The 26,342-nt window shown below is 42.8% G+C and overlaps 1 protein-coding gene across 1 annotated transcript; it reads right to left on the reverse strand.

The window, feature by feature from the left end:
• Positions 1-1,838: 1,838 nt before the first annotated feature.
• On the reverse strand, positions 1,839-23,114 carry LOC144600832 (coiled-coil domain-containing protein 172-like). The gene is made up of 6 exons (XM_078412722.1): positions 23,019-23,114; positions 22,227-22,392; positions 14,311-14,412; positions 12,454-12,556; positions 4,206-4,293; positions 1,839-1,886 (listed from the first exon to the last, which is right to left on the reverse strand). The coding sequence occupies exons 1-6, from the start codon at positions 23,052-23,054 to the stop codon at positions 1,839-1,841; spliced, it is 543 nt and encodes a 180-aa protein (XP_078268848.1). The 5' UTR covers positions 23,055-23,114.
• Between the last annotated feature and the right edge of the window lie 3,228 nt (positions 23,115-26,342).

The raw sequence follows: 26,342 nt of genomic DNA on the forward strand, positions 1-26,342 counted from the left end.
TGATTCCATGATGAGTAGGATTTACTTCAATAAGCAACCAATGAAACTAAAGTTCAAGGGTTTTCATCAGAATACACTGGTGAAGCGGGTGGTGAGTGAGTGGCCAGAGGGTCGTGAATCTGTGGAATTCATTGCAACAGACGGCTGTGGAGGCCAAGTCAATGGGTATTTTTAAAACAGAGATTGATATATTCTTGATTAGTAAGGGCGTCAAAGGTTTCGGGGAGAAGGTAGGAGAATGGGGTTGAGAGGGAAAAGTAGATTAGCCATGATTGAATGGCAGAGTAGACTCAATGGGCTGACTGGCTTAATTCTGCATCCGATGTCTTATGGTCTAAATGGATGGTGAGAGTTTGAGGCCTCGTGGATGTAAACTCCCAAACTTTACTTGCATATCTTCAAACTGATTAAATCATAGGAAATGCATCTGCCAGTGGGCTACAATAAAAATTGATGGTGGATTAGGAATGTGATCGATCAAGTGATTGCTTGAAATGCAAGAAAATTATTCCTGCTGAGATAGCATTTGGGATAGGATGACATTTGCCCATCCATCTTCTACTAGACAGTCGCAGCCTTGATATAATATAAAATATACAAATAAATTATTTATTAGTTCCTTCAAAGATGAAGATTTTTGTTGCTGCCAGCTATTGCCTACAGTTTGTTAATTAGTCTTGCAATTGGTTGGCACTTGGATAAAATGCCTTTTCTTAATGTTTGAGGAATGGACATTAATATTTATCCAACACTGCTGTTAAAAGACCTTCTTATGCCTTGTTTTGGGCTTGTCAAAATAGTGCGATAGGAATATATTAGGAACATGGCACACACACTCCAAGCCACCTTAATACCCTTCCATAATGTAGGCAATCGCTGGCAGCGGCAAGAATCATGATCTTTGCAGCAACTGATAAACTATTCTTTTGTAGCGCGTCGATAAAGGCAAGGAGCCAGGTATTTCGGGAAGGTATATTCTATTGTATCGTGGGTCTCAGACGGGTCTAGTCTGCCGGAATGGCTTGGCGCCCAAACCTTGTCCTTATATACCTGAGTCCAGGACCGCCTCCCGGGACTGGTCCATTCCCGTGCCGAGGGGTCGGTAGTAGTATGGCCCGACCCTTGGGAGCTGCCACACTTTTTTACATTTTTTTATTTCGTTATGGGTTCTGTGTCTTCATGGCTAAACTATCTAGTTCAGGATAGATAGGTAAATGGCCCGCGTCTTAAATGCTTATCTCAGCAGGAATAATTTCCTTGGATTTCAAGCCGCCACTCGATCCATCACATTCTTAGTTTCACGAGTTGCTCATCTTTCATACAGTATCCATCTTCCATACTGTGTCCACCAGAGAAGTGGAAGGTTAAAATGAGCCCTACATGCCAATTTATTTTCATACTTACACTCACTTAAAATATATTAGTATAAAATAATCCACAAAGGGAACCAAAATTAAAATCCTGACTTCTGCCTCTCAATGTTGTTACATTGTTCCACTTGAGAAAACTGGCTAGAATATATTTTCAGATACTTAATTTCTCATAAGAGTGAATTTAATAATTAGCTAGGAGACAAGAAAAATGAATTCAGCAGCATTTCTTTCACATTAAACGTTTTTCTCTCACTGCAGCAAAAAATGCGATTTGAGCAGATGAAATAAGTTGATTGTTTAATTATTAATTTATAATCACACTGTGAATGAAAAATAAACTGTACCAGCACTTTAAGTTCACTTTTGTGTACAATATCCATATTTTATGCCTCAAATTATTGGTGTTGCCTCTTTCCAATGTGCTTTTGTTACATTTGATAAATCAGATTCAGATGCACACCACGGTTAAATTTGGGACTTGTTATTCTGTGGATGGTTGTCCTGTGATAGTTTCTGAAAAGACACAACACAACATTTTTGTGGTGTTTTTTATGGCTTTATGCTTGTTATTCTCTTCTGTTCAACATTAATCATGGACCTCATAGACCAAATGACCTAGAGTAGATTACCATCTAATATCTTATTAAATGCTAACTAGTCCCATGGGTCATTACAATGAATAAACAGCCACTACAGTACTCCATGTGCCACCATATGCTTTCGAAGGGCCAAATGGCCTCCTCCTGCACCTATTTTCTATGTTTCTATGTTTCTTTCATGTTTACAGAAAGGAGACTGAAATACATGTTGGTGCCACCATGCAAGACCACATCACAAAAGCTTTTGTGGGGTACAGGACAGAGGGGAAAGATGGGGAATAAAAAAGAAATGGGGTCTTGGGGATGGAAGATTAGTGCACCAAGGTAGGGAAAGAAGCAGAGTAGCTGGGGGTGTGGAAATGATGGGAGTAGTGTGTGTATCAGGATGGGGGAAGCAGGTGAAAGAGAGGGGGAGTATATTACTTGAAATTGAAGAATTCAATGTTCATACTCTAGGGTTGTAAGCTACCCAAATGGAATACAAGGTTTTCACCAGTTTGTATGTGGCCTCGGTCTGGCAACGGAGGAGGCCATGGATAGAAAGGTTGTCATGGGAATGGGAAGGGAAGTTAAAATGGTTATCAACCAGGAGCTCCAGCAGCCTGGGCAGACAGAACTAGGTCTCGTTGATGTGCAGGAGGCCACATCAGGTTGGAAAAAGTATACATGGACCTCAGTTTCACCTGCTCGAGCTGCTGGGGTCCCTGGATGGATGTGCGAGAGATGTAGGACAGGTATTACATTTGTAGTTGCAGGAGAAATCACCTGTGGAGGGGGCAGGTTGGATGGGAAGGGATGAGCAAAACAAGGAGTTTTGGAGGGACAAAGTAGAGGGGTCACGTAGATGTACACGTGCTGGGATCATGTTCAAGATGGCAGAAGTTCTGGAGAATGACGTGTTGGATTCGTAGGCTGGTGATTGAAAGGTGAGGAGCAGGGGAACTCTCTCCTTGTTCTATTTTGGGGGAGGGGGGACAAGAGCACAAATGTGGTATGCAGTTGAGGCATGAGTGAGGGCTCCATCCAAGACATCAGGAGAGAGAAACACATTCAGTGAAGTGAACATCTCAGTTGTCTTTAGTTTAGTTTAGTTTAGACATACAGCTTGGAAACAGGCCCTTCGGCACACCGATCAGCGATACCCGCACACTAACACTACACACATTAGGGACAATTTTACACTTATACCAAGCCAATTAACGTGCAAACCTGTACGTCTTTGGAGTGTGGGAGGAAATCGAAGATCTCGGAGAAAACCCACGCAGTAATGGGGAGAACGTACAAACTCCGAACAGATAGCACCTGTAATCGGGGTTGAACCTGGGTCTCGGACACTCAATCGCTGTAAGGCAGCAACTCTACTGCTGCGCCACCATGCTGCCCTTGTCCTAAAGTGAAAAGCTTAATCTTGGGAGCAGATGCAGTAGAGATGGAGGAAATGAGATTGAGGGATGGTGTCCTTGCGAGGGGCAGGGTGGGAGGAGGTGCAGTCAAGGTAAATGTGGGAGTCAATGGATTTATAGTGGACATCAGTCGATAGTCTCTCCCCTGTGATGGAGACAGTTCGAGAAAGGGAAGAGGTATAAGAGATAATCCGGGTGAATTTGAGGGCAGGGTGGAAGTTAGAAGTAAAGTTGATGAAATCAATGAGCTCTGCAGGAGGCAGTCCTATTACAGTCGTTGATATAGGGAAGAAAGAATTGGGAAATGTTGCCAGGCACGTTCGGAACAGCATGAATATTTTTGAAAAGGCATAGTAGGAGCACATGCGAATGCCCATGGCTATACCTTTGACTTGAAGAAAATGAGATGTCAAAAGAGACCATAAGTGACAGGAGCAGATTTAGGCCATTCAGCCCATCAAGTCTACTCCACCATTCAATCATGGCTGATCTATCTCTCCCTCCTAACACCATTGTCCTGCCTTCTCCCCATAACCTTTGACACCCGTACTAATCAAGAATCTACTCATCTCTGCCTTAAGTATATCCACTGACTTGGCCTCCACACGTGGCAAAGAATTCCACAGAATCACCACCCTCTCACTAAGGAAATTCCTCCTCATCTCCATGATCTCAAGATGTAAGAGTGAGACCAAGTGGAGAAGTTTAATTGAGGGGAACCAATTAGAACGGTTTATTTATTTATTTTAAAACTAAAGACAAAATAATAATAAAATTTGGTTAAATTTAAACTGAAAAAAATCTTTAAAAACTACATTAACATTCTTTACCATCTGCAGGAACTGTATCTCTGTCCGGAGGGTCTCATACACACTCTCCAAATCATCACCTTTGTGTAATTCCAATTCTTTCTTTAACCTGAAACAGAAATGTTCTTCACACATAAACATCTATATATATATTGGTATATATATATATGTATTGGTATATATATGTATATATATATATACATACATACTACTAAAACTCAGATCTTGTATATATATTTCTGTGATTTCGCCAAAACAGTAAATCATAGCGCCACCTTAATCACCACTCTCGCAGCAACTCATTATAACAACTTTCATTTAAATCGGTCTTATATTTTTTAAGTTACAGACATTTTAAAGTTCAAAAATCTCCTTTCTTAACACCTTTTTCCAAGGGCTGCTGTGCGTATTACGTCACCATACGGCACGCACGGACTGTTGGACGCCGTTAGCGGAGCCGCCCGCCCGCAATCAGGGGCTCCCCTCTCCTCTCGCTTCACTCCTCTCTCCCCCACAACCGCCGCGAGTAATCCCAGCTCGGCTAGGCCACGGCAGCCGCCGCGCTGCCCGTCCCCAGTAGTCCGCCGCTCCGGGAGAGTAAGGGTGGGGGGGACGGGGAGGGTGGGAGGAGGAGAGAGTGGGGGTGGGAGGGAGAGTGGGACAGGGGAGAAAGACAGTTTGGGTGGGGGGGAGGGCGGCTGGTGGTGGGGGCAAGGGGGTGGGGGAGAGCAAGAGTGGGGCTGGGGAGAAGAGAGTGGGGGAAAGGGGGGTGGTGAGGAGAGGGGGGGTAGGGCAGAGTTGAGAGTGGAGGTGGGGGAGGAGAGAATGGAGGGGGTGGGGGGAGGAGAGTGTGGAAAAGGGGGTCCTGGGGAAAGGGGAGGTGGGGATGGGGGAGGAGAGAGTAGGCTCGTCAGTCACACCCTCTCCCCTTCCCTGTACCCCCTCTACTACTTTGTCTAGTATATATATCTATTATTATATATTCTAATATATATATATATATATATATATATATATATATATATATATTTGTATATATATTTGTATTTATGTATATCTCTCTGAGACATGTGGACCTGCAGCCAAAACTGTAAACCATAGCGCCACAATTTTTGCCGCACCTTAATCACCACTCTCCTGGCGACTGTTAAAAACAAGTTTTATCTAAATTGATCCTATATTTTAAAAGTTAGAGTGATTTTAAAGTTCAGAAATCTCATTTCTAAACACATTTTTCCAAGGGCTGCTGTGCACGGACTCTCTCTTCACTCTCACAAACAAGATGGACGCCGGTAGCGGAGCTGCACGGCCGCAATCAGGGGCCCCCCTCTCCTCTCTCCCCTTGCTTATCTCCTCTCTCCTCTCGCTTCTCTCCTCTCTCCCCTCGCTTCTCTCTCCCCTCTCCTCTCTCCCACAACCGCCGTGAGTAATCCCAGCTCGGCTAGGCCACAGCCGCCGCCGCACTGCCCGTCTCCAGTAGTCCGGAGCTCCCTCCTCCTCCCTGCACGCTCGGTAAGTAGCTTTCGCCACCAATGCCTCCACGGAGGAGAGTGGGCGTGGGGACGAGTGCGTGGAGGGGAGGATGGGGGTAGGAGGTGGGTTAGGGTGGGGGGAGAAGAGAGTAGGGGAGGTGGGGAGGAGAGAGGGGGGCTGGTGGGGAAAGGGGGAGTGGGGGAAAGTGAGTGGGGGGAGGATGGGAGGAGGAGAGAGTGGGGGAAAGGGGGGTGGTGGGGAAAGGGGGGTGGGGAGAGTACGAGTGGGGCTGGGGAGGAGAGAATGGGGGGAGGAGAAAATGGGGGGGAAGAGAGAGGGGGAAAGGGGGGTGGTGGGGAAAGGGGGGGTGGGGGATAGTGAGAATGGGGGTGCAGGGTTGGGGGCAAGTGGTGGTGGCAGGGAAGGGGCAAGTGGGGATGGCTAAGGGGGTGGAGTGGGTCAGTGGGGGGAGGATTGGAGGGATAAGGGGCCTGTTATAGTTAAGAAGTGGAATAATAGTCTAGTATATCCAGTCAAGGCCAAAGTACTGGTGTTAAGTGTTGACCTCAAACAAAGGTTTAGCAACTGATACGATAATACTGTAACTTTCCATTTTTGCACTATCTACTGATGTATGCAACATTCCAATGGGGTCTCCAGTGCTTGCAAATGTGATGTAACCAAATTGTTTGAATGGCCAATTACAGTAACAAACTCTCATATCATATCGACAATTGTAAACAGAGTGGTAAATCTATATGGGATATATGATTATGTCTTGAATTTGTACATTTTAACAGAGACAGTCTGAGAAAAAATTCCTAAAGAATTATTTGGAAAATTATTTCTTATTCTTTTAAACCAATATACCCTGGGAATGATAAATGTCAATAATGCCGAATTTAAAGATTTCATCCGTTTTAAGAAAAATGTCAGGCTTTTAAAATGCTCGTATAGATAACTGATCAATCTTATTTGTTTGAAGGATGCACGAGTCAGTGGCATGAGAGTGAAGAATTGATGAGAGCGGCTATGTGTAAAAGCTTGTGTAAAAACGGAGCAACAAGTTTGTTTGCATGAAAACAAATGAAAAAAAGGTCAAAATAATTAAGGCAAAGCTCTAACAAGTTTATATTACTGATTTTGATTATTTGTGTTTTATGATGACCAAAAGGATATTTGGACCTTTTGTGCTAGGCTGTAAACTAGCTATATATGCAACTTAATGATTTCCCATGACAGCAGTTGCGAGAGCTGCAAACACTGCACCCTGTAGGAGTTGGGCTGAATCACTGAGTGATTCCTGCACTCAAGAATACATTTGTTTAACTTCCAATATCACTGTCAACTTTATAAACTAACTAGACCAAGTGGACCCGTTCTGCGTAGAGGGGGATCAGAGAAGGGGAGAGGGTGTCACTGAGTGAGCCGTGGACCCAAAGCCTCTCCTGTATTGGTGTAGCACCCTCAAACCCCCCACCCATTCCCCTTATCCCCCTCTCCTCCCCCAATCCCCCTCTCCTCCCCCACTGACCCACTCCATCCCCCCTACCCACCCCCACTTGCCCCTTCCCTGCCCCCACCACTTGCCCCTCCCCTGCCCGCACCCCCACTCCCCCAGCCCTGCCTCCACCCCAATTCCCCCCTCCCCTCACCCACTCGCCCCGTCTCTCCCCTCCCCCCACCCCCACTCTCCCTGCCCACACCACACTCTCCCCCCCACTTTCCTCAACACCCACTCTTCACTCCTCCCCACCCCACCCTCCCCCCCACCCCCACTTTCCCCAACCCCCACTCTTCACTCCTCCCCACCCCACCCTCCTCCCCACCCCACCCTCCTCCCCAGCCCCACTCTCCCTCAACCCCGCACTCCCCCCAGCCCCTCTCTCCTCCCCCACCCTCCCCCCACTCTCTCCTCCCCCACCCTCCCCCCACTCTCTCCTCCCCCACCCCCACTCTCCTTTCCCCCCATTCTCCCTTCCCCCCTCCCCCTCACTCTCCCCTCTTCCCCACCCCCACTCTCCCCTGCCCCCCACTGACCCCCTCCCCCACTCTCTCTTCCCCCCCACCCCCCTCCCCTCCCCCCACCCCCACTGTCCCCCTTCCCCCCACCCCCACTGTCCCCCTCCCCTCCTCCCTCCACCCCCACTCTCCCCCGACTCCCTCCACTCTCCCCCATCCCCGCTCTCCCCCACTATCTCCTCCCCCCCACCCCCACTCTCTCCTTCTCCCACCCCCTCCACGCCAACTCTCTCCTCCCCCCACCCTCACTCCCCTCCTACCCCCACCCTCCCCTCCACCCACTCGGCCCCCACGCCCACTGCCCCCCATGGACCCGATGACGGAGTGGATTTTCTTTCACACTTCTCTTTGCTGGTAGATTTTTTTTAAATCGCCGCTTAACCGATTACCGCACCCGCGCACAGGTGAACTGCATCTGCCATCCAGCAATGACTATCTCTCACCTTACCAGCCTCCAACCCAGCACCGGCTCATATCAGGAGTTACTTAAACAATTTCCACGATTAATAACTGCACGTTTATAGTCCAAGGTTTATAGTCCAAGGTAACAAGACAATAACTCCGTCTTACCGGCACAATATCAAACACTGTCACGCATCATATTCAGACCCGCGGCCCTCGTTTCGGCAAGAGCGCGCAGGTTACCCGTAGATCGCCTCAAAGTTGCAAAGGCCGAATTTGACATATTGGAGCTCGCGATCATCCGCAGGTCTAAGAGCTGCTGAGCATCACCTCTTCACATGGTCCCGAAGAAGTCTCCCGGAGATTGGCGACCCTGCGGCGACTACCGATCATTAAACAATGCCACTATTCCAGATCGATACAGCATCCCACATTTGCAGGTTTTCTCTGCAAGCCTACAGGGCAAGCGGGCGTTCACAAGCATCGATCTCATGTGCGCATATTATCAAGTTCCGGTCGAGCTTGCTGATATTCCCAAGAGAGCTGGTCACTCCGTTCTGGACGTGCAAATTTCTATGGATGCCGTTTGGTTTATGAAATGCAGCACAATCGTTCCATCGCTTCATGGACCACGTACTCTCTGGCCTCGATTTTGTCTATGCATACATCGGCGACATGTTGGTAGCGAGTTCCAGCGAAGACGAACACAAGAAACACCTCGGATTACTGTTCCAGCGTCTTGACGAATATGGGATTGTCATTAACACAAACAAATGCATGTTTGGCGCTTGCGAGCTCACTTTCCTCAGGCATCGCGTCACGGAGAACAGCATCCTGCCCGGCGAAGCAAAGGTGCAGGAAATCCAAAACCACCCAGTGCCAAATTCGATAAACCAATTATGGCGATTTTTGGGGATGATGAATTTCTACCAGTGCTTTCTATCAAACGCCGCAGGTTCCCTATTACTCTTGACTAACTTACTTAAAGGTTTGGACAAATCGTCTTCAAAGAAACCGTTGTGTTTGCCCGAGGATGCAGTGCAAGCCTTCAACGCCGCAAAGAGGACTCTCGCCGACGCAACTATGCTGGTCTATCAGAGGCCCAATGCCGTATTTTCGCTCACCACTGATGCCTCCATCAATGGCATGGGAGCCGTCGTAGAGCCGTCAATGGCAGGTGGGAGCCTCTGGCATTCTTTTCAGCAAAAATTATCACCCACTCAGATAAGGTACAGTACGTTCGGGTGAGAACTTTTGGCTATGTGCCACGCCGTCAAGCATTTCCGCCATCTGTTGAAAGGCCGTCCCTTCACTATTTATATGGATCACCAACTGCTCATATACATTACTCATACAAGTGTGGGAAGCTATTCATCGCGGGAAATCCGCCACTTGGACTTCGTTCTGCAGTTCTCCAGTGACATCAGGCACATTCAAGGAAAAAATAAATCCGGTTGCCGACACCCTATCAAGACTAGAGGTGGATGCTCTGAATGCGGCCACACGCATCAATTTTCATGCCATGGCTCGCGCACAGCATACTGATCCCGATCTTATCCATTACCACCAGATGCATACAGCCCTAAAATTGGAAGATGTACCTATCGGCAACACGAGAGGAACCATTGTATGTGACACTTCCACTGACAAACCATGGCCGGTTGTGCCTAGGATGATGCGACGATGCGTCAAGTTTTCAGCGTACTGTACAACTTAACACATCCGGGCAAGAAGGCTACATTAAAACTAATCTCCTAATGTTTCATCTGGCCTTTCATCAAGTGTGACGTTTTATATATATATATATATATATATTCAAATATTATAATAATATATACAATACAAACCAAACTATAACCCAGACTTCCCAACATTCGATTTTACAAATTCAGAATTTTGATATCAAAAATTCCGAATTTTACATCAAAATTCAGAATTTGGCGCGTAATGCAACTTTTCAGCAAAAGAAAAGTATGCACGCCAGATGTGCACACGCGTTGGGCTACATTCTTGTGTGAAAAAGGAGTATTATTTCCAACAGTATGTAGTTCTTGGACTATATGTACAATGTCAGGCCTATCATGAGTAGATTCTGCTATGTAAAGAAAGGTTATTGAACAGAAATACTTTCTACAACACAAAGAACAAATTGTTTTGTTTTGTTTTTTCTATTTTGCTTTTTCCTTACACATTCTCTTGGTATTGAATAAAAAAACAATGGTCATAAAATGTAAGACTAAGTTATGTAGAAAGAGTTTCATTTAAAACTGCACATACCTAATTTCATTGAAGACATACTTGCTCCAGTGGTCTTCAACAGCAAATGACAACTGTCCATGTCCCCCCCACCCCAACACCACTACCCCCACCCCACTCCCCTCACCTCCCCAGTCCCACTCTACTCCCACTCCCCCTACTCCCACTCCCCCTACTCCTCCCCCCCACTCCTCCCTCCCCTTCCCCCTTTCACCTCCCCTCCACTCCACCCTCCCCTGCACCTCGCTTCCTCTCCCCACCCCCCTCCCTTTCTCGCCCCCTACCCCCCTCCTCCCCCCCGACCCCTACTCGCCCCCTCCTCTGCCCCCCTCCCCACCACCCCCCCATTCACCCACGCCATCCACTAACAACATCAACACCAAATTCGGAAGGGTGGGGAGGAAAGGAAAAGAAAAACTGACACCGTATCCGTTTAGTAGTAACTTTACTACTAATTTCCATCCTGCACTCAAATGCATTTGGACCATCTCTGACATCTCCCTACCGTTTCTTGATCTCACCGTCTCCATCACAGGAGACAGACTATCGACTGGCATCTATTATAAACCCACTGACTCCCGCAGCAATCTGGACTACACTTCCTCCCCTGCTTCCTGTAAAGACTCTATCCCCTACTCCCAATTCCTCAGCCTACGCCGCATCTGCGCCCAAGATGAGGTGTTCCATACCAGGGCATCAGAGATGTCCTCGTTCTTTAAAGAACGGGGGTTCTCCTCTTCCATCATAGATGAGGCACTCACTAGGGTCTCCTCGATATCCCGCAGCTCCGCTCTTGCTCCCCCTCCCCCCAGTCACAACAGGATCAGGGTCCCCCTATTCCTCATTTTCCACCCCATCTGCCGTCGTATACAGCACATAATCCTCCGACATTTTTGCCACCTCCAATGGGATCTCACCACTAGCCATATCTTCCCATCTCCACCCCTTTCCACAGAGACCGTCTTCATTCTATCCGTAATGCATTATGGTTGGCAAAAGAGCTTTGAAAAGAAACAACTTAATCCCCAACCTGTCAAGTTCCCAGACACACTAATGTTATCAGCAAGAATTATTGGGGCTGATGATTCCCTCATCATGAAAATTGAAAAACACACAAATGAAAAAATGTTCATCATCTAAAAGAGGTTAAATCATACTATTAATGGGATAACTAACTAACGGCTACCTCATAATAGAAACCACTGTACTCATGTGATTAGCATCCCATGCATCACATTACAGCTTTACACACTGCCAGGGTGGTCCAGGATTTTGACAGCCAGGAAATCATAAAAAAATTGTTCCTGGAGGAAAACTATAAGACACTGGAGACACAAAATCAGAGAAACATTTGTGCCCCAACAAATCTGTTGTCCATCTCTAAATAGCAGACTTCGCAGGTTTGGGAGGCAATTTTTAAATGACAAAATACTACACTGAATCTTGTAATTGATACACATCACTACCACCTTGGGTTGGTGCTGGAGAGTAGACATTTAAGGCAGTGAATAGAGTTTTCAATAAGTAGGCTGCCTTTACCTGAATCACTGAACCTTTTCAATGTGCACTCAACTAGGCCAGAGGAGATTATTCCACCATAGCCAAAGGTCACTCACATGAAACATTAATTGTGTTTCTGTTGCCCCAGGTGCTGCCTACCTGCTGGCATATATGACATTTTCAATTTTTAATGCTAATATTCAGCATTCACAATATTTTGTTTTGGTATCCAAGACAATCCGATTTGTGGAGGTATATTGTGGAAGATAGTAAGTAAATTAGTTACGTCTTCTTATATGAGAAATTTCCTAAAATTACGAATCAAAATCCTAAAATACCTTACAAAAGCACAATGGGTCCATAAAACCTCTGAAACAAAATTAAGATGGAACAGTAATGGTATCTCAAGCAGCAATACCTTTTTGTGGAACAGCTTCATGCCAAGGATGAAAATAATGTAATAATCTATCAATGGGTAAAAAAACTAACAATTTACTTGGTACAAGATTAGGACACTCCGAAATTAGAGGGAAATCCATCATGTTAGCAAAGGAAGGAACAATAAAGAAATCTATGAGGAAAACTATAATATACAATTAAAACCAAATGGGCATACCGTAAAAATTCATCGTCTGCCTGAGGTTTTTGACATATTTTTAATCTTTCTGCTTCCAAAAGCTTTGCGTTAAAAGCTATTCTAGTAATCTCATCTTCAAGACCTGAAAAATAACACGTTATTTTCACCTTTATTGACAAGTCAATAAATGATCAAAAGTTAAATAAAGTAGAGCTCAAATGCCTTTGTAACCCTGAAATCAGTTGGAAATAAAATAAATTAAGAACTACAATGCTCTAGACTGAAACAGCCATTTCACTCAGCCTGTGATACTATTCGCTTCAAATATAATCTGTTCAATCACTCCTGATTAGACTGGACTCTATGTTTTGACCTTTTATACCCAAACCTATTGGAATATGTGAGAGACTAATCACTATCAGCTCTGCAGGTCTATTTTATATTCATCAGTTCATAAGTCATAAATCATACAAGAATTAGGCTAGTTAACCCATCGAGTCTCCTCCATGATTCAATCATGGCTGATCTACCTTTCCCTCTCAACATTGTACCAACTTAAACAGTAACTCAATTATGTTGGCTTACTGCAACTAAATCCAAAATTCTTCTGGACTTTTGCAATACCAGCCCTCTATTGCTGGAGTTTGCAACAATAATTTTTCTATGTAACACTATGTTTAATGGACGTTTCATACCAAAATCTCCAAAGAAGCATTACCAAACAAGCTCTTACGCCAAGCTATAAGAAGGTGTGATTATATTGGACCACCATCTCCTCTGGCAGCAAGTTCCAGATGCCAACTAATGTCTCTGCAAAAGACTTTCCAGTCAAATCCTCTTTAAAACCTCTTCCTCTCAACTTAAACCTATGCTGCCCAGTTTTTAAGACAGAAGGAGGCAAAGTATAATTTTTGGGGGGACACCAAAGACATGGCATGTAAAGTTATTGCAGAAGGTTCCTTGATTACAACAAAATACATGAAAATGCAACCTGACTATATTCTCATCCAATTTGATTTTAATAATTATTAGATGAGGGAAATGTGGTTCAAATATATTGCAAGGTACAGGCATATTTAGACACATTCAGAAAGCTAAAGAGAGATTGATTGCTTATTTACAATTATGCTTGATTTCATGTGGCTTTGCCAAAAGTTGTTTTAGTTATGTGGTAAGGTTCAAAATTTGATTTGTCGGATTCAAACATAGAAACATATTATAGTACAGCATAGGAACGTGCCCTTCGGTCTATGATGTCTTTGTCGAGCATGATATTTACTTAAAACTAATCCCTTCTGCCTTTCTCTTCTCTCTTGTCCTCTATTCACTGCATAGTCATAAGTCTCTTAAACACCACTATTATATCTGCACCACCATCATTACTGGCAGGGTGTTCCAGGCACGTAAGCACATAACAATCTATCTCGGTAGATGGTACCAATCTATCTCGGAAGACGGTAACAAGGAGAACAGCCTGCCTGCTGGGTGGCTGTGGTCCTTGATGATGCTGCGTGCCTTCCGCAGGCACCGCCAGTAGAAAATGTCCTGAATGGCCGGAAGACAGTTGCCAGTGATGTGCTGTGCCGTCTTCACCACTCTCTGTAGTGATTTGTAGCTGTGGGCAGAACAGTTCCCGTACCAGACTGTAATGCAGCCCGTCAGCAGGCTCTCGATGGTGCATCTGTATAAGTTTGTGAGGATGCTGATGTTCATGCCAAACTTCCTCATGATTAGTTTAATTTGGCATCACAGCCGGCACTGACATTGTGCGCTGAATGATCTACTTCTGTGCTGAATGGTTCTACATATGTATAAAACTGAGAGAACTGTTTGTTCATCAATTTTAAGTTACTGGTAAATATGAAAACACAACATTGTATTCAATTGTCATGAAACCTTGTAATTTGTCCTGAAGTTGCAGAAATTCTCCTTGTAGTTCATTTTTCTGTTGTTGGAGAACGTTCAGCTGAATATTTTTCAGTTCCATGTTTTTCATATCTGTAAACACATAATACACGATAATTAAAAATAATTATTTTGCTTTATATTACTTGAATAATTATTTGCTGTGTGTTTTATATTTAGAACTTTGGAAAGATTTCACGACATATAAATTTAGGAAAAATGAAGATATCAAATTTGCTATGTGACTTTGCATCATATTCAGCAATAAGTACTCATTACAGCCAAATAACACCAATGAGGCAATATCTTGTGCAGCAATACCATCTTGTGCTTGTTTCCTTCCAAAATATCACCTTTCCAGACATCATCTTGTCAGTTGCCAAATACAGACCTGCATTCATGGTCATTTGTTAATATTGTCCTTTATGCAAGCACAAACAATATGAAATTCAGAAAGTCAAAGGTCAAGCCAAAAGGTGCAAAATTGTTATAACAAAAATGTTGGAGAAAGCCAAGTCGAAGTATGGAAAAACGGAATGATAAAAAAGAGTAAATGGAAGATTCTTTACAGGAATTCATAGTTTTCATAACAGATGGTACAAACAGAAACAATAGGAAAATGCAAATATATGTCATTGTTACAAGGTACCCCGACTGGGAACTAAATATTCTGGGATACATAACATCATATAAGAAGTAGAAGACCTGTTGCTAAGGGATGACATCTTTACAAAATTGAGAAATGAATTTGGCTTAAGAAATTCAAGATGTAGAATTAGTATAATTGTGAGGGTAAGATGTAGCAAGTGAAAGAGATCACTAATGGAAGAGTAGCTACATTGCACTATAATGTATCTAGAAACAATGAGGGCCTCCACGAAACGTGCAGAAATAATTATGGGTGACTTCAAGCAGATTGAATAAATCAAACTGGCAAAACAGGTCTACAGAATGAGTTTCTGGAATTTATTCAAGACAGTTTCTAAATATAATGCATTGTGGAACCAACCAGGAAATTAGATATTTAGATCTGCTTATGTGTAATGAGGCAGAATTATTTAATGATATTGTAATGGATTCTCTGGCAAAAATAATCACAGTTGAAGGAATTGTTTGAGAGACAGAAACTTGTTGACAATAGCAGTTTCAGATCTAAAAGAAGGGTATAAAGGCATACATGGCTAAAATGGACTTGGAAAAGTAAGGGAGTAAATAAACAGAGGCAGACATTTAAGAGGATATTTTGCAATTCCCAACAAAGATATATTCCATTGCAAAAATAGAATAGAGTGTTACAGGGAGACACTAAAAGCATTCTAATAGTATTGAAAAATCAGAGGCAAGAACATGGTAGAAATCTAAAATATTTATTCTTACTAAAGAAAAGCTATTAGGCAAACTAAGGGGTCTGATGGTAAAATATCCAGGCCGTGACGACTAGTATCTTCAACAAGACAGCTGCAGAAATTGTGAACGCATTGGTCGTGATGTTCCAAAATCCGGTCATTAAGCATGCAAACAGACCCTTTAAACCAACACATCTAAGTCAGTAAGCATGCAAACAGACCCTTTAAACCAACACATGTAAGTAAGTAAGTAAGTCAGTAAGTAAGTCAGTAAGTAAGTCAGTAAGTAAGTCAGTAAGTAAGTAAGTAAGTCAGTAAGTAAGTAAGTAAGTCAGTAAGTAAGTAAGTAAGTCAGTCAGTCAGTCAGTCAGTCAGTCAGTCAGTCTGTGTCTCTCTCTCTGTCTGTCTGTCTGTCTGTCTGTCTGTCTGTCTGTCTGTCTCCTCTCTCTCTCTCTCTCTCTCTCTCTCTCTCTCTCTCTCTCTCTCTCTCTCTCTCTCTCTCTCTCTCTCTCTCTCTCTCTCCCCCCCTCTCTCTCTCTCTCCCCCCCTCTCTCTCTCTCCCCCCCTCTCTCTCTCCCCCCCCCCCTCTCCTCCCCCCCCCCCCCCCTCTTGGATCTCCCAATTGCTAGCTATTTTGATCCCCCTTTTCATACCAACCTTTCTGACCTTGGCCTCCTCCACTGCCAAAGTGAGGCCACAAGCAAATTGGAAGAACAGCACCTCATATTTTGCTTGGGCAGCTTTCAACTGAAAAGCATGAACAGTGAATTCTCCAATTTTATCTACCGTCCCCCCCCGTTCCCTTCCCATCTACTTTGTTTCCCATCCCCACCACATGCATACCTCCAGTTAATTGCCTTTGTTGCTGTCTCTACCCATCTGCCAATCAGCCCATCAGTTTGAAGAAGTGTCCCAAACCAAATCATCTGTGCATTTCCCTGTACAGATGGTGTTTTGCTGCTGAATTTCTCTAATACTTTTAAAAAATATCACTTTCTTTCTCCATCCCACTTCCATTCCGGCCTCTATATCTAGCCTCCTACACTCACACAATGGAATTTAAGACTCAATTTTTAATAATTTTTTAGCTCAAGAAAAACTGGACACAGTGCAGTTTTCAGGACTAAGCATTTAATTCAAAAACTCAGATAATCAGCTAATCTAGCCTGACAACTAAATTTCAGTTTTGAAACGCATCTCACTTCTTTAGGTACTTTCAAATGTCATTCTTCATTCTAATTTACACCTTTCTCAGGCATAATATTTTTTTTATTTGCAAGCCTATAACACCTGCTTTTGGGCAACATTACCACCACATTTATCCAATCTCTCGTGGTGTCCACCTTTTAAAAAATGTTGCTTTATGTTCTCTCTATTCAGTGGCCCTTCCTTTACAACTTAAAACTGGCAATATCTAACTTTTCTGATGAAAAGATATTGACTTAAGTATTAACTATGTTTGCTTCCCAGATAGAGCCTGGCCTTTTAATATTTCCAGCACTTTTGAGTTTATTTCATATTGATCAATGAATACCTATTGCAAGATTTGCAGAAAGGCAGGTGAAGTGAAGGGACATTTATTTATGGTGTGATGTATACATGCAACAATATGGTAAAGCTGCTATGTGATGTATACATGCAACAATATGGTAAAGCTGCCTGCGCATTTGCTAAAATACACAGAGAGTTAAAATGGCGATCTTGTGTCCACAACGTGTGTTGTTTTGGTCTCCCAATCAATGCGTGCTTTTGAGAATGATACTGAGAAGAACGTGTCATTAATTGGCGACGAGGATAAACTTGTTTTGAAGTTTCACCTGGTGACTTGCTGTTGTGGCTACCATGGCTATTTTTAGCTCAATAGGGGAATTTGATGTTGCACATGGCGACTGGGTGCAGTACGCCGAGCGCATTGAACATTACTTCCTAGCCAACGACATTACAGATGCAGGAAAGAAGAGGGCCATCTTGCTTTCCGTATGTGGAGGACCAACGTACAGACTCACCTCGAGTTTACTTGCTCCACAGAAACCTGGGCAAGTCGAATATTCTGAGATTGTGTCAACAGTCACGAATCACAAGGTCCCGAAACCGTTGGTCATCGTCCAGGGTTACAAATTCAACTCTCGTCATCGTCAACCGGGTGAGTCAGTCGCGGATTATGTGGCCGAGTTACGTCACCTCGCTGAACATTGTGCTTATGGTTCGAATCTCAATGAAATGTTACGTGATCGTTTGGTGTGTGGGATTGATGATGACCGTATTCAGCGTCGATTATTGTCGGAAGCCACGCTGGTTTTCGACAAGGCACTCGGTATCGCCACCGCTATGGAGACGGCAGACCGCAACACGGCTGATCTCCGTGATGGGGAACAAAAGCTAAGTGAAGCGATAAACAAAATCGTAAAATCTAGGGGGCCTCATAGTAGTCAGCCCAAGAGAACCCTAAGAGGATCTTCATGTTATCGCTGTGGTGGCTCTCCCCATGCTGACCCGAACGACTGTCCAGTGAAACAGGTGGATTGTTTCAACTGTGGGAAAAAAGGGCATTTCTCACGGGTGTGCAAGTCGAGTGGGAAAAATGCTCAGAGTGGAAGGAAAAAACAGCAGAAAAAGCAGTCAGCCGGAAAAACGGAAAAAAGCCACCAACTGACCGAGGAAGGTGATGTGTATGGTCTTTATCATACTAAAAGTGAGAAAAAGAAAGTTACTCCTTTCTCTGTTGACGTGTGTGTGGGGGGAAAAACTATCCCCATGCAAATCGATACCGGAGCTGCAGTACGCTTATCAGTGAAGAGACGTGGAAGGACCAGTAGTGAAAAGGTGAAAGGTTACGCCTTCGTGATAGCACCGTGGTTCTCCATACTTACACAGGAGAGAAAGTGGAATTGTAGGGAGAATGTTCGGTGCCCGTCTCTCACAACCAGCAAACAACGACGCTCAGGCTGCTGGTAGCGAAGGGGGCGGGGCCATGCCTACTTGGCCTTGAGTGGTTGAAAGTTCTGCGACTCAACTGGCAGGAGATGAACCAGGTCAACGTGAATGACCGACTGCAGAGCCTCCTCTCCAAATACGGTGACCTCTTCAAAGCCGAACTCGGGACGCTCAAGGACGTCGAAGTCAACATCTACATCGACCCGGCCGTACCACCGAAATTCATCACGGCTCGACCTGTGCCGCTGGCACGTTGCCGACAGGAAGAGAAAATCATAGAACCCGTTCAACACTCGAAATGGGCGGCACCAATTGACTCCATTGACAAGGCAGACGGTAGCATGAGAATCTGCGGAGACTACAGATTAATGGTGAATACAGCAGCTCGATCTGATACGTATCCGATACCTCGGATTGATGAATTGTTTACGAAGCTGGTGAAGGGGAAGCAGTTCACCAAACGTAACCTGTCGCCACTTACCAGCAGTCGGTTTTGTCGTCCAGATCCCATGAACTGGTGACGATAAATACCCATCGCGGTTTATTCCAATACTCCAGAATGCCGTTTGGCATTTCAACAGCACCGGCTGTATTTCAGCATACGATGGACAATCTTCTTGCGGGGATTTCTGGAGTTGCTGTGAATCTGGTCGATCAGCTCGTCACAGGTAGTTCCGAGGAAGAACACCTCGACAACCTCGAACAAATCCCCCGCAGGCTCCAAGATGCAGGCCTATGACTGAAACAGAAAAAATGCGCCTTTTTCGTCAATGAAGTCCAATACCTGGGTCATAAGGTGAGCGTTGAAGCGCTGCAGCCAGTGGATGAACGAGTCAAAGCCATCGATGAGCTGGCTGAACCGAAGGACGTCAGAGAACTGAAGGCGTTCCTTGGGATGCTGCACTAATACGGCAAATTTCTGCCTAATCTCTCAACCATGCTCGAACCGCTTCATCAACTGCTGCGCAAAACAGTTCTGGGGACCAGAATGGCACTGGGGACCTACTCAGCGGAATGTGTTCGCACAAGCTAAGCAAAGCCTGAAATCGTCCAAAGTTCTGACGTACTACGACAGCAACAAGCCGCTCGTTCTCTCCTGCGACGCCGGCCCTTACGGAGTTGGGGTAGTGCTGTCAAACATCATGGAAGAGGGCACGGAAATGCCAATAGGCTACGCTTCACGCAGTATGAATAACGCCGAACGCAACTACTCGCAGCTGGATAAGGAGGGTCTAGCCATAGTCTTCGGCGACAAGAGGTTCCACACATACTTGTACCGACGACGATTCGTAATCAACACCGACCACAAGCCGCTTCTTGGGTTGTTCAGTAACGACAAGGCCATTCCGCTAATGGCTTCGCCGCGAGTGATTCGCTGGTCATTAACACTGGCAGTGTACGATTATGACATCGCGTACAAACCGGGCTCAGCCAACGCCAACTTTAGACGCGCTTAGCCGACTCCCACGATGAGCGACGGTATCGCAAGCGCCAATGCCAGGAGAAATCGTCTTTCTGATGAGCGAGTTGGAGAAATCGCCCATCACTCCGTCGCGTGTTCGCACCAGGACGCAGAGGAATCCGATTTTGTCTCGTGTTCGCGAATACATCATGAGCAGGTGGCCAGACAAACCACCAAATGATGATTTCAAGCCCTACTTCAGTCGCAAAGTGGAGCTGAGCGTTCACGAGGGTTGTCTTCTCTGGGGTAGTCGTGTTGTACTACCACCCCAATGTCGCTCGCAAATGATCAAGGAAGTGCATGATGCCCATCCGGGTATTGTGAAGATGAAAGCGATCGCTAGAAGTTGTGTGTGGTGGCCTGGAATCGATAAGGACTTAGAACACAAAGTCCGAGTGTGTTCAGAATGCCAAATGCATCAGCGGGATCGCCCAAAGCACCATTGCATTCATGGGAGCATCCTAGTCAACCATGGTCGCGAGTTCATGTCGATGATGCCGGCCCGGTACAGGGAAAGATGTTGCTTGTTCTCATTGACGCATATTCAAAATGGATTGAAGTGCATATCACAAGTGAATCAACCAGTGACGTCACTATCGACAAGCTTCGCTTCGTGTTCGCGACACATGGCCTTCAGCATACATTGGTTTCTGACAAAGGCCCATGTTTCGCTAGCGAAAAGTTCGCAAAGTTCATGAAAGCGAATGGCATTCGTCATGTCAACCGTGCACCATACCATCCAGCAATCAATGGTCTTGCAGAGCGCAGACGGTGAAGACAGCGCTCCGCAAGATGTCGGGATCGCTGCAAACGCGTCACTCGATTCCTCATCTCGTATCGTTCAACGCCGCAAACATCTACAACGCAAATGCTGGCTGAAATGCTGATGAAAAGGAAAATTCGCACGCGTGTCAGCATCGCGGTGCCAGATGAAAGAGCGACCATTGGTGACAAACAATTCTCGCAAAAGTTGCACCACGATTCGTGCCCAGCTCGAGAATTTGAGGAGGGAGAGAGCATGCTAGTGCGCAACTACGCGAGAGGGGAGAAATGGGTACCAGGACGCATCGCAAAGAAGCTAGGTCCTGTCTCATACCAGGTCAAGGTTCACGTCAACGGTGTAGAAATCTGGAAACATCACACAGACCAGATTCTGAAACGCAAAATCGACTCTCCCACAACCAACGAAACGGGAGACTCGATAGATTTAGACATGGGTACGCCCACAGTGCGCGATGAAGATGTCAACGAAAGAAGCGTTGCACATGAAAACCGACGGAAACAACCACGATGACACCGTCGATTACGCGACATCAGAGCGCAACGAAGAAAGCAATTCAGGGCGTAAGCAGTACCCAAAGCGAAATAGAAAGCGACCGGATTACTACGGATTTTGACAACGGACTTGACTATACGGACTCGGTTATATGGACAATGTAAACGCAACGAAAATTTGGTTATCATTAATGGGAAGGATTGTAGCATGAATAATCTCATTCAGCATTTTGGGGTGGTTAGGTTATTTGGTTGATAGAATTATATTGAAGACGATACTCACATTCAAAATAGGAATTGGATATGTAAACTTTGATTTGGATTTAATTGGATACAAAATGATGCATATTTTTGGACTTCCATTGGGTTTCGTTATAGAAAAATACTTTGGAAACATAATGGATATAAAGATCATTATGATATTGGATTGTTTTATACGTATTAGTATGCTTTAGATGGAAGAAAAGTATCACAATTCTAAGGGGAGAGATATGTGATGTATACATGCAACAATATGGTAAAGCTGCTATGTGATGTATACATGCAACAATATGGTAAAGCTGCCTGCGCATTTGCTAAAATACACAGAGTTAAAATGGCAATCTTGTGCCCAGACGTGTGTTGTTTTGGTCTCCCACTCAATGCGTGCTTTTGAGAATGATACTGAGAAAAATATTATGCTGAATATTATGGTTATAGTATCAATTTAGGACCAAGATAACAAAAGCATCAGATTTTAGACATTTCATGTTTTAGTATTCTATGGCTGAATTGTAAATATGGCTGTATTGACTTTTTGTTAATTCTCCAAACCTTAACTTGGAGAACCATGATATTAAATTTATTTTTCAAATTAAACAATATGAAATGTGACTAAAAATATAACTTACCATTCTGCAGATATTTAGCTTCTGTTTCTAAGTCGAATATTTCTGACTTAGCATTTCCTTCAATTGTTATTATTCTGTTGCTCAAGAGGTCATATGCAGCATTGAATTCTGAAATGTCTCTAACAAATTTTTCCCTTTCCTCTCTGTTTTTTCTTTTCTTCTCCTCCTACAAAAGAGAAACAACATGCTGTTCGATATTTTTCTGATTAGTGAGATGATAAATTGCAATTCCATTAATGATAAAATCAAAATGAATCATTTATCATCATCCAGTTCCTTTATATTTGTGCTACACTTCCACTCAAACCACAGTCTGATGATGAAGGAATCAGATAATATTCTGATCTTTCAATCTGGATTCCAGGCTAAACAATACTTGAAATGTTTTAATTTTATTCTGTAAATTGCAGGCACATATTATAAGTTCATGAGTACATAAGTCATAGGTGCAGAATTAGGCCATTCGGCACATCAAGATTGCCATCGTTATAATTAAAGCTAATTTTAAATATCAAACATGAACAAAAAAATGAACGTACAAATACAAATTTACATGTAATCTGTGTAGAGTCCATAGAATCAGGTCTTCACAAAATCCCTTTTTTAAATTACAAAATTATTACTGCAATAAGAAAATGTGTAATGGGAATACAATTGGAAAGTTGAAAAGACACTTCAATTCACTGAACCGTGCATTAATTGACATAGATTTTATTGTACCTTATCTCACCTTGCAATATTATATTACTAATAAAGTAAAAACAAAATTAGTAGAAGGTTAAGAAGTCTTACTAGATTTTCTAAGTAGATATTATTCTCTTTGTCCATCTCCTCCCTTTGTTTCTTCAGGCCCTCTTCCTGCTTCTTCAGCAGATCCAAATGGAAATATTCTTCTGAAAGATCCTTTACCTTTTTATAAATATGTTTAATTGGTTAGATAAAGATGGAATATCACCTAAAATAGATTCATGTCTAGTTAAATGAGGCAAGAACCTAGTTTCTGACTGCAAGCTGAACATTAAATCATGGCCCTTTTTCCAGTCACAGTAAGAAAAAACATTTTTTCAACGTTATTACAGTACAGCAAGGTCTGTCGAGGCACAAATAAGACATTTATTGACATTTCAGTTAAATATGCACTGCATTAAAAGATAATATGCACAGACATTACTCATCAGAGAAATTAGTCTTGCAGAAATTGGTACAATTATATCTGTTGACATTCAGTTGATGATTACTGTCACACTCAAGTAGAAAAGGGGCAGGCCGGGGGGGGGGGGGGGGGCAGATAAGCGTTCCTGTTTAAGTTGGGTAATAGATTGTGTGAATTTCATTCTTTGAAATTAGGTAAGAAAAGGGTATTTGGCAGTGTTACAAAAGATCGTACTGTACACAGGGATAATTTGTATTATTTGATGTCATTTGTACTTGTGAGTGAGATTAAAGGTTAAGTTTTCCATCTGGCAAAAAAAAAGTTCTGAAGGGGTTAGAATTTAGTACCATGGATATGGTTGAGGCAAATAGCGTCCTTCAAAAAGCTAAATGTATGGGAAATAAAGCAATAATAGCATATGCTAACAGGGTTAGATAAAAGGGTTGGCAGATGTTTGGGATAGTGCATAAATATTAAAAAATGTTGGGTTAAAAGGCTAGTTTCTGTGCTGAAAAAAGCTTTGTAATTATGTTGTGATAACATTTGCCTTAGATGTTTGAACAAATATTTACACTTATTTGCAAAGGTTCAGTGTACCTAAATGGAAATGTTTAAATTCCATGAATACCAAAATGTCATCATGTAATACGTGCAATCAGCAATTTGTAATTCTTTAAAGAGATGTTGAAAAAGCCAATATAAACAATAAACGCATTACTACTACATAATTTGCCAACAGTTTTATTTTGGAAGAACATCAATAAAAACCAAGGTAAAAAGACATGCCGAACAAGACTTTGTTAATACCTTTGTTTCTTTGTTGTTACTAAATCATATATATAGCAGCCATTTTGCCAGACTTGCAGAAGAACTTAAAATGAAGCTATTGGTTATAATGCACCTCCATAATACTATTTAGCACTAATGATAAATAGCAGCATTCAATTAAATATGCTTTAATCTTTATTTATCTTGAATATATGAGCTACTGCTGATATATGACAACTTTCATTTACGTGACATTGCTGTGTCCCAAACATCATGGTGCCCTGAAATGGGACTATGTATAAACACAGCTGTAATTTCTACATGGTGAAACCAAAATGTATAAAAATGGCCTTTATTAAAATCTGACAATGTGCACTTTAACCACATGTGATTTTTTCTATTACAAATCTCAAATTGTGGAGTACAGAGGCAAATAAATAAATGATGGGTCTTTGTCCCAAGCATTATGGAGGGCACTGCACATTGAGATCTTAGATTAATGATGATGACAGAATTTTTAAAGTCACATCTGACATTATGGGAGCTTTTGCTTAAATAATCATTAAAAGTAAATTAGTTTCCAATATTAACTAGTTAAACATCACTTAATGGCAAACTGCCAAAACAACAGCTCATTTCGACAGCACCTATGTATTTCGACAGCACCTATGTTTTCTCCAGATTATAATTATCTGCTTTAACATTGGAAATAAAATGCACAAATATTAAAGCTGTTTATATGGAAATAGTTCCCTCTGAATGGGACCGTATTAATTTGTAAATTATAATATCAATAGTTTCACATTTGAATGTTATAATCACTATATTTGTTGAGAAGTACTGATCTCACCAAACATATGAAACAGATTGCAAGAGTAATAATAAATGTATTGCTTTTCAAAAAGCACTTCTTAAAAATAACTTTTTCAATTACCTTTGATTCCAGTATTATTTTGTTCTTATGTAAATTCTCTGTGACATCCCTGAGCTTTTCATTGCATCTAATAATTTCTGATTTCACTGAAATACAAACAATGAAAACTAAATTTAAGAAACAATCTAAACTAGGAAATGTTGCTATTAACAGGCGAATGCTCATTATGTAAAATAAGTAAATGAAACAAATACGATAGAATGAAAGAAATAAAACAATTTGACAACATCCTGCCGCTTCTAGAAAATCTTTTCTCAAGCAGATTAAACTGGAACATAGAATTTAAAAAAAAATTCAATAGTAAAAATGTAGTAACCTGCTGTAATTGATTTCTGCAGCTTAGATGATTTATGTGCAAATTCTGAACCCTGGTATCTACCTCTCTAAGGGCTGTTGCAATTTATAATATATAACTACATGTCTGAATCTGGAATAAAAAATGGAATTCATATTTTTTTTCTGTTTAATCAGCATTTCTTACTATTATATATCAGTCTGAAAGACAACAATTATGTAATTTATACGCGTTTTTATAACTATTTTTACCTCAATATTCTTCAATCAGATAGACAAGAATTAATATCTCATTATTTCTGACTGGTCATTTCTCAAAACATCATTCAAAATAATCACATATTCATGTTTCAAAGTGAAGATCACATATTGGTGATGTTCAGTATTCATTGGTATATTCTTGAAATACATTTTTGTGGAAATATTAACAAAACAGGATGAATTCTTGATCTGCCAATCTACCATGTTGTGGTCCTTGAACATTTTTTTGAAATCTGCACTTTCTCTGTATCAGAATATTTTGCACTTTTGTTTATTTTGTTCGTTTGCACTACATGACTAGGAATAAACGGGTCCTTTTCAGAATGGCAGGCCGTGGAGAGTGGAGTGCCGCAAGGCTCGGTGCTGGGGCCGCAACTATTTACAATCTATATACTAAAACTCTAGTTTGTTATCTTGTTTGTGACTGAACTTCAGCCAAAACGGTACATGATAGCGCGACAATTTTAGGCCCACCAATGTCACTTTAGTGATAATGCAAGTAGTTTTATTGAAATCGGTCTTATATTTTTAAAGTTATTCACATTTTAAAGTTTAAAAGGAGGAGAGGGGGAGGAGATGAGGGAGGGAGGGGGGAGTGGGGGACAGGGGGTTGAGGAGAGAGGGGAGGGGGAGGAGAGAGTGCTGCACCAATGCAGGAGAAGTTTGGGCCCAACGGGTCCACTTGGTCTAGTATATATTAATGATT

The sequence above is a fragment of the Rhinoraja longicauda genome, chromosome 16, assembly GCF_053455715.1.
Source record: "Rhinoraja longicauda isolate Sanriku21f chromosome 16, sRhiLon1.1, whole genome shotgun sequence".
In the NCBI taxonomy this organism is placed as follows: Eukaryota; Metazoa; Chordata; class Chondrichthyes; order Rajiformes; family Arhynchobatidae; genus Rhinoraja; species Rhinoraja longicauda.

Bases quoted from the DNA above. Each gene is read 5' to 3' on its own strand.
- LOC144600832 (XM_078412722.1), bottom strand. From the start codon at position 23,054: ATGGACAAAGAGAATAATATCTACTTAGAAAATCTA. The intron at 4,294-12,453 runs GTATGCCCATTT...TTTCTGTTTCAG, and splicing joins GCAGACGATGAATTTTTACG to GTTAAAGAAAGAATTGGAAT. The intron at 1,887-4,205 runs GTAAAGAATGTT...GTGTCTTTTCAG, and splicing joins AGATACAGTTCCTGCAGATG to AAACTATCACAGGACAACCA.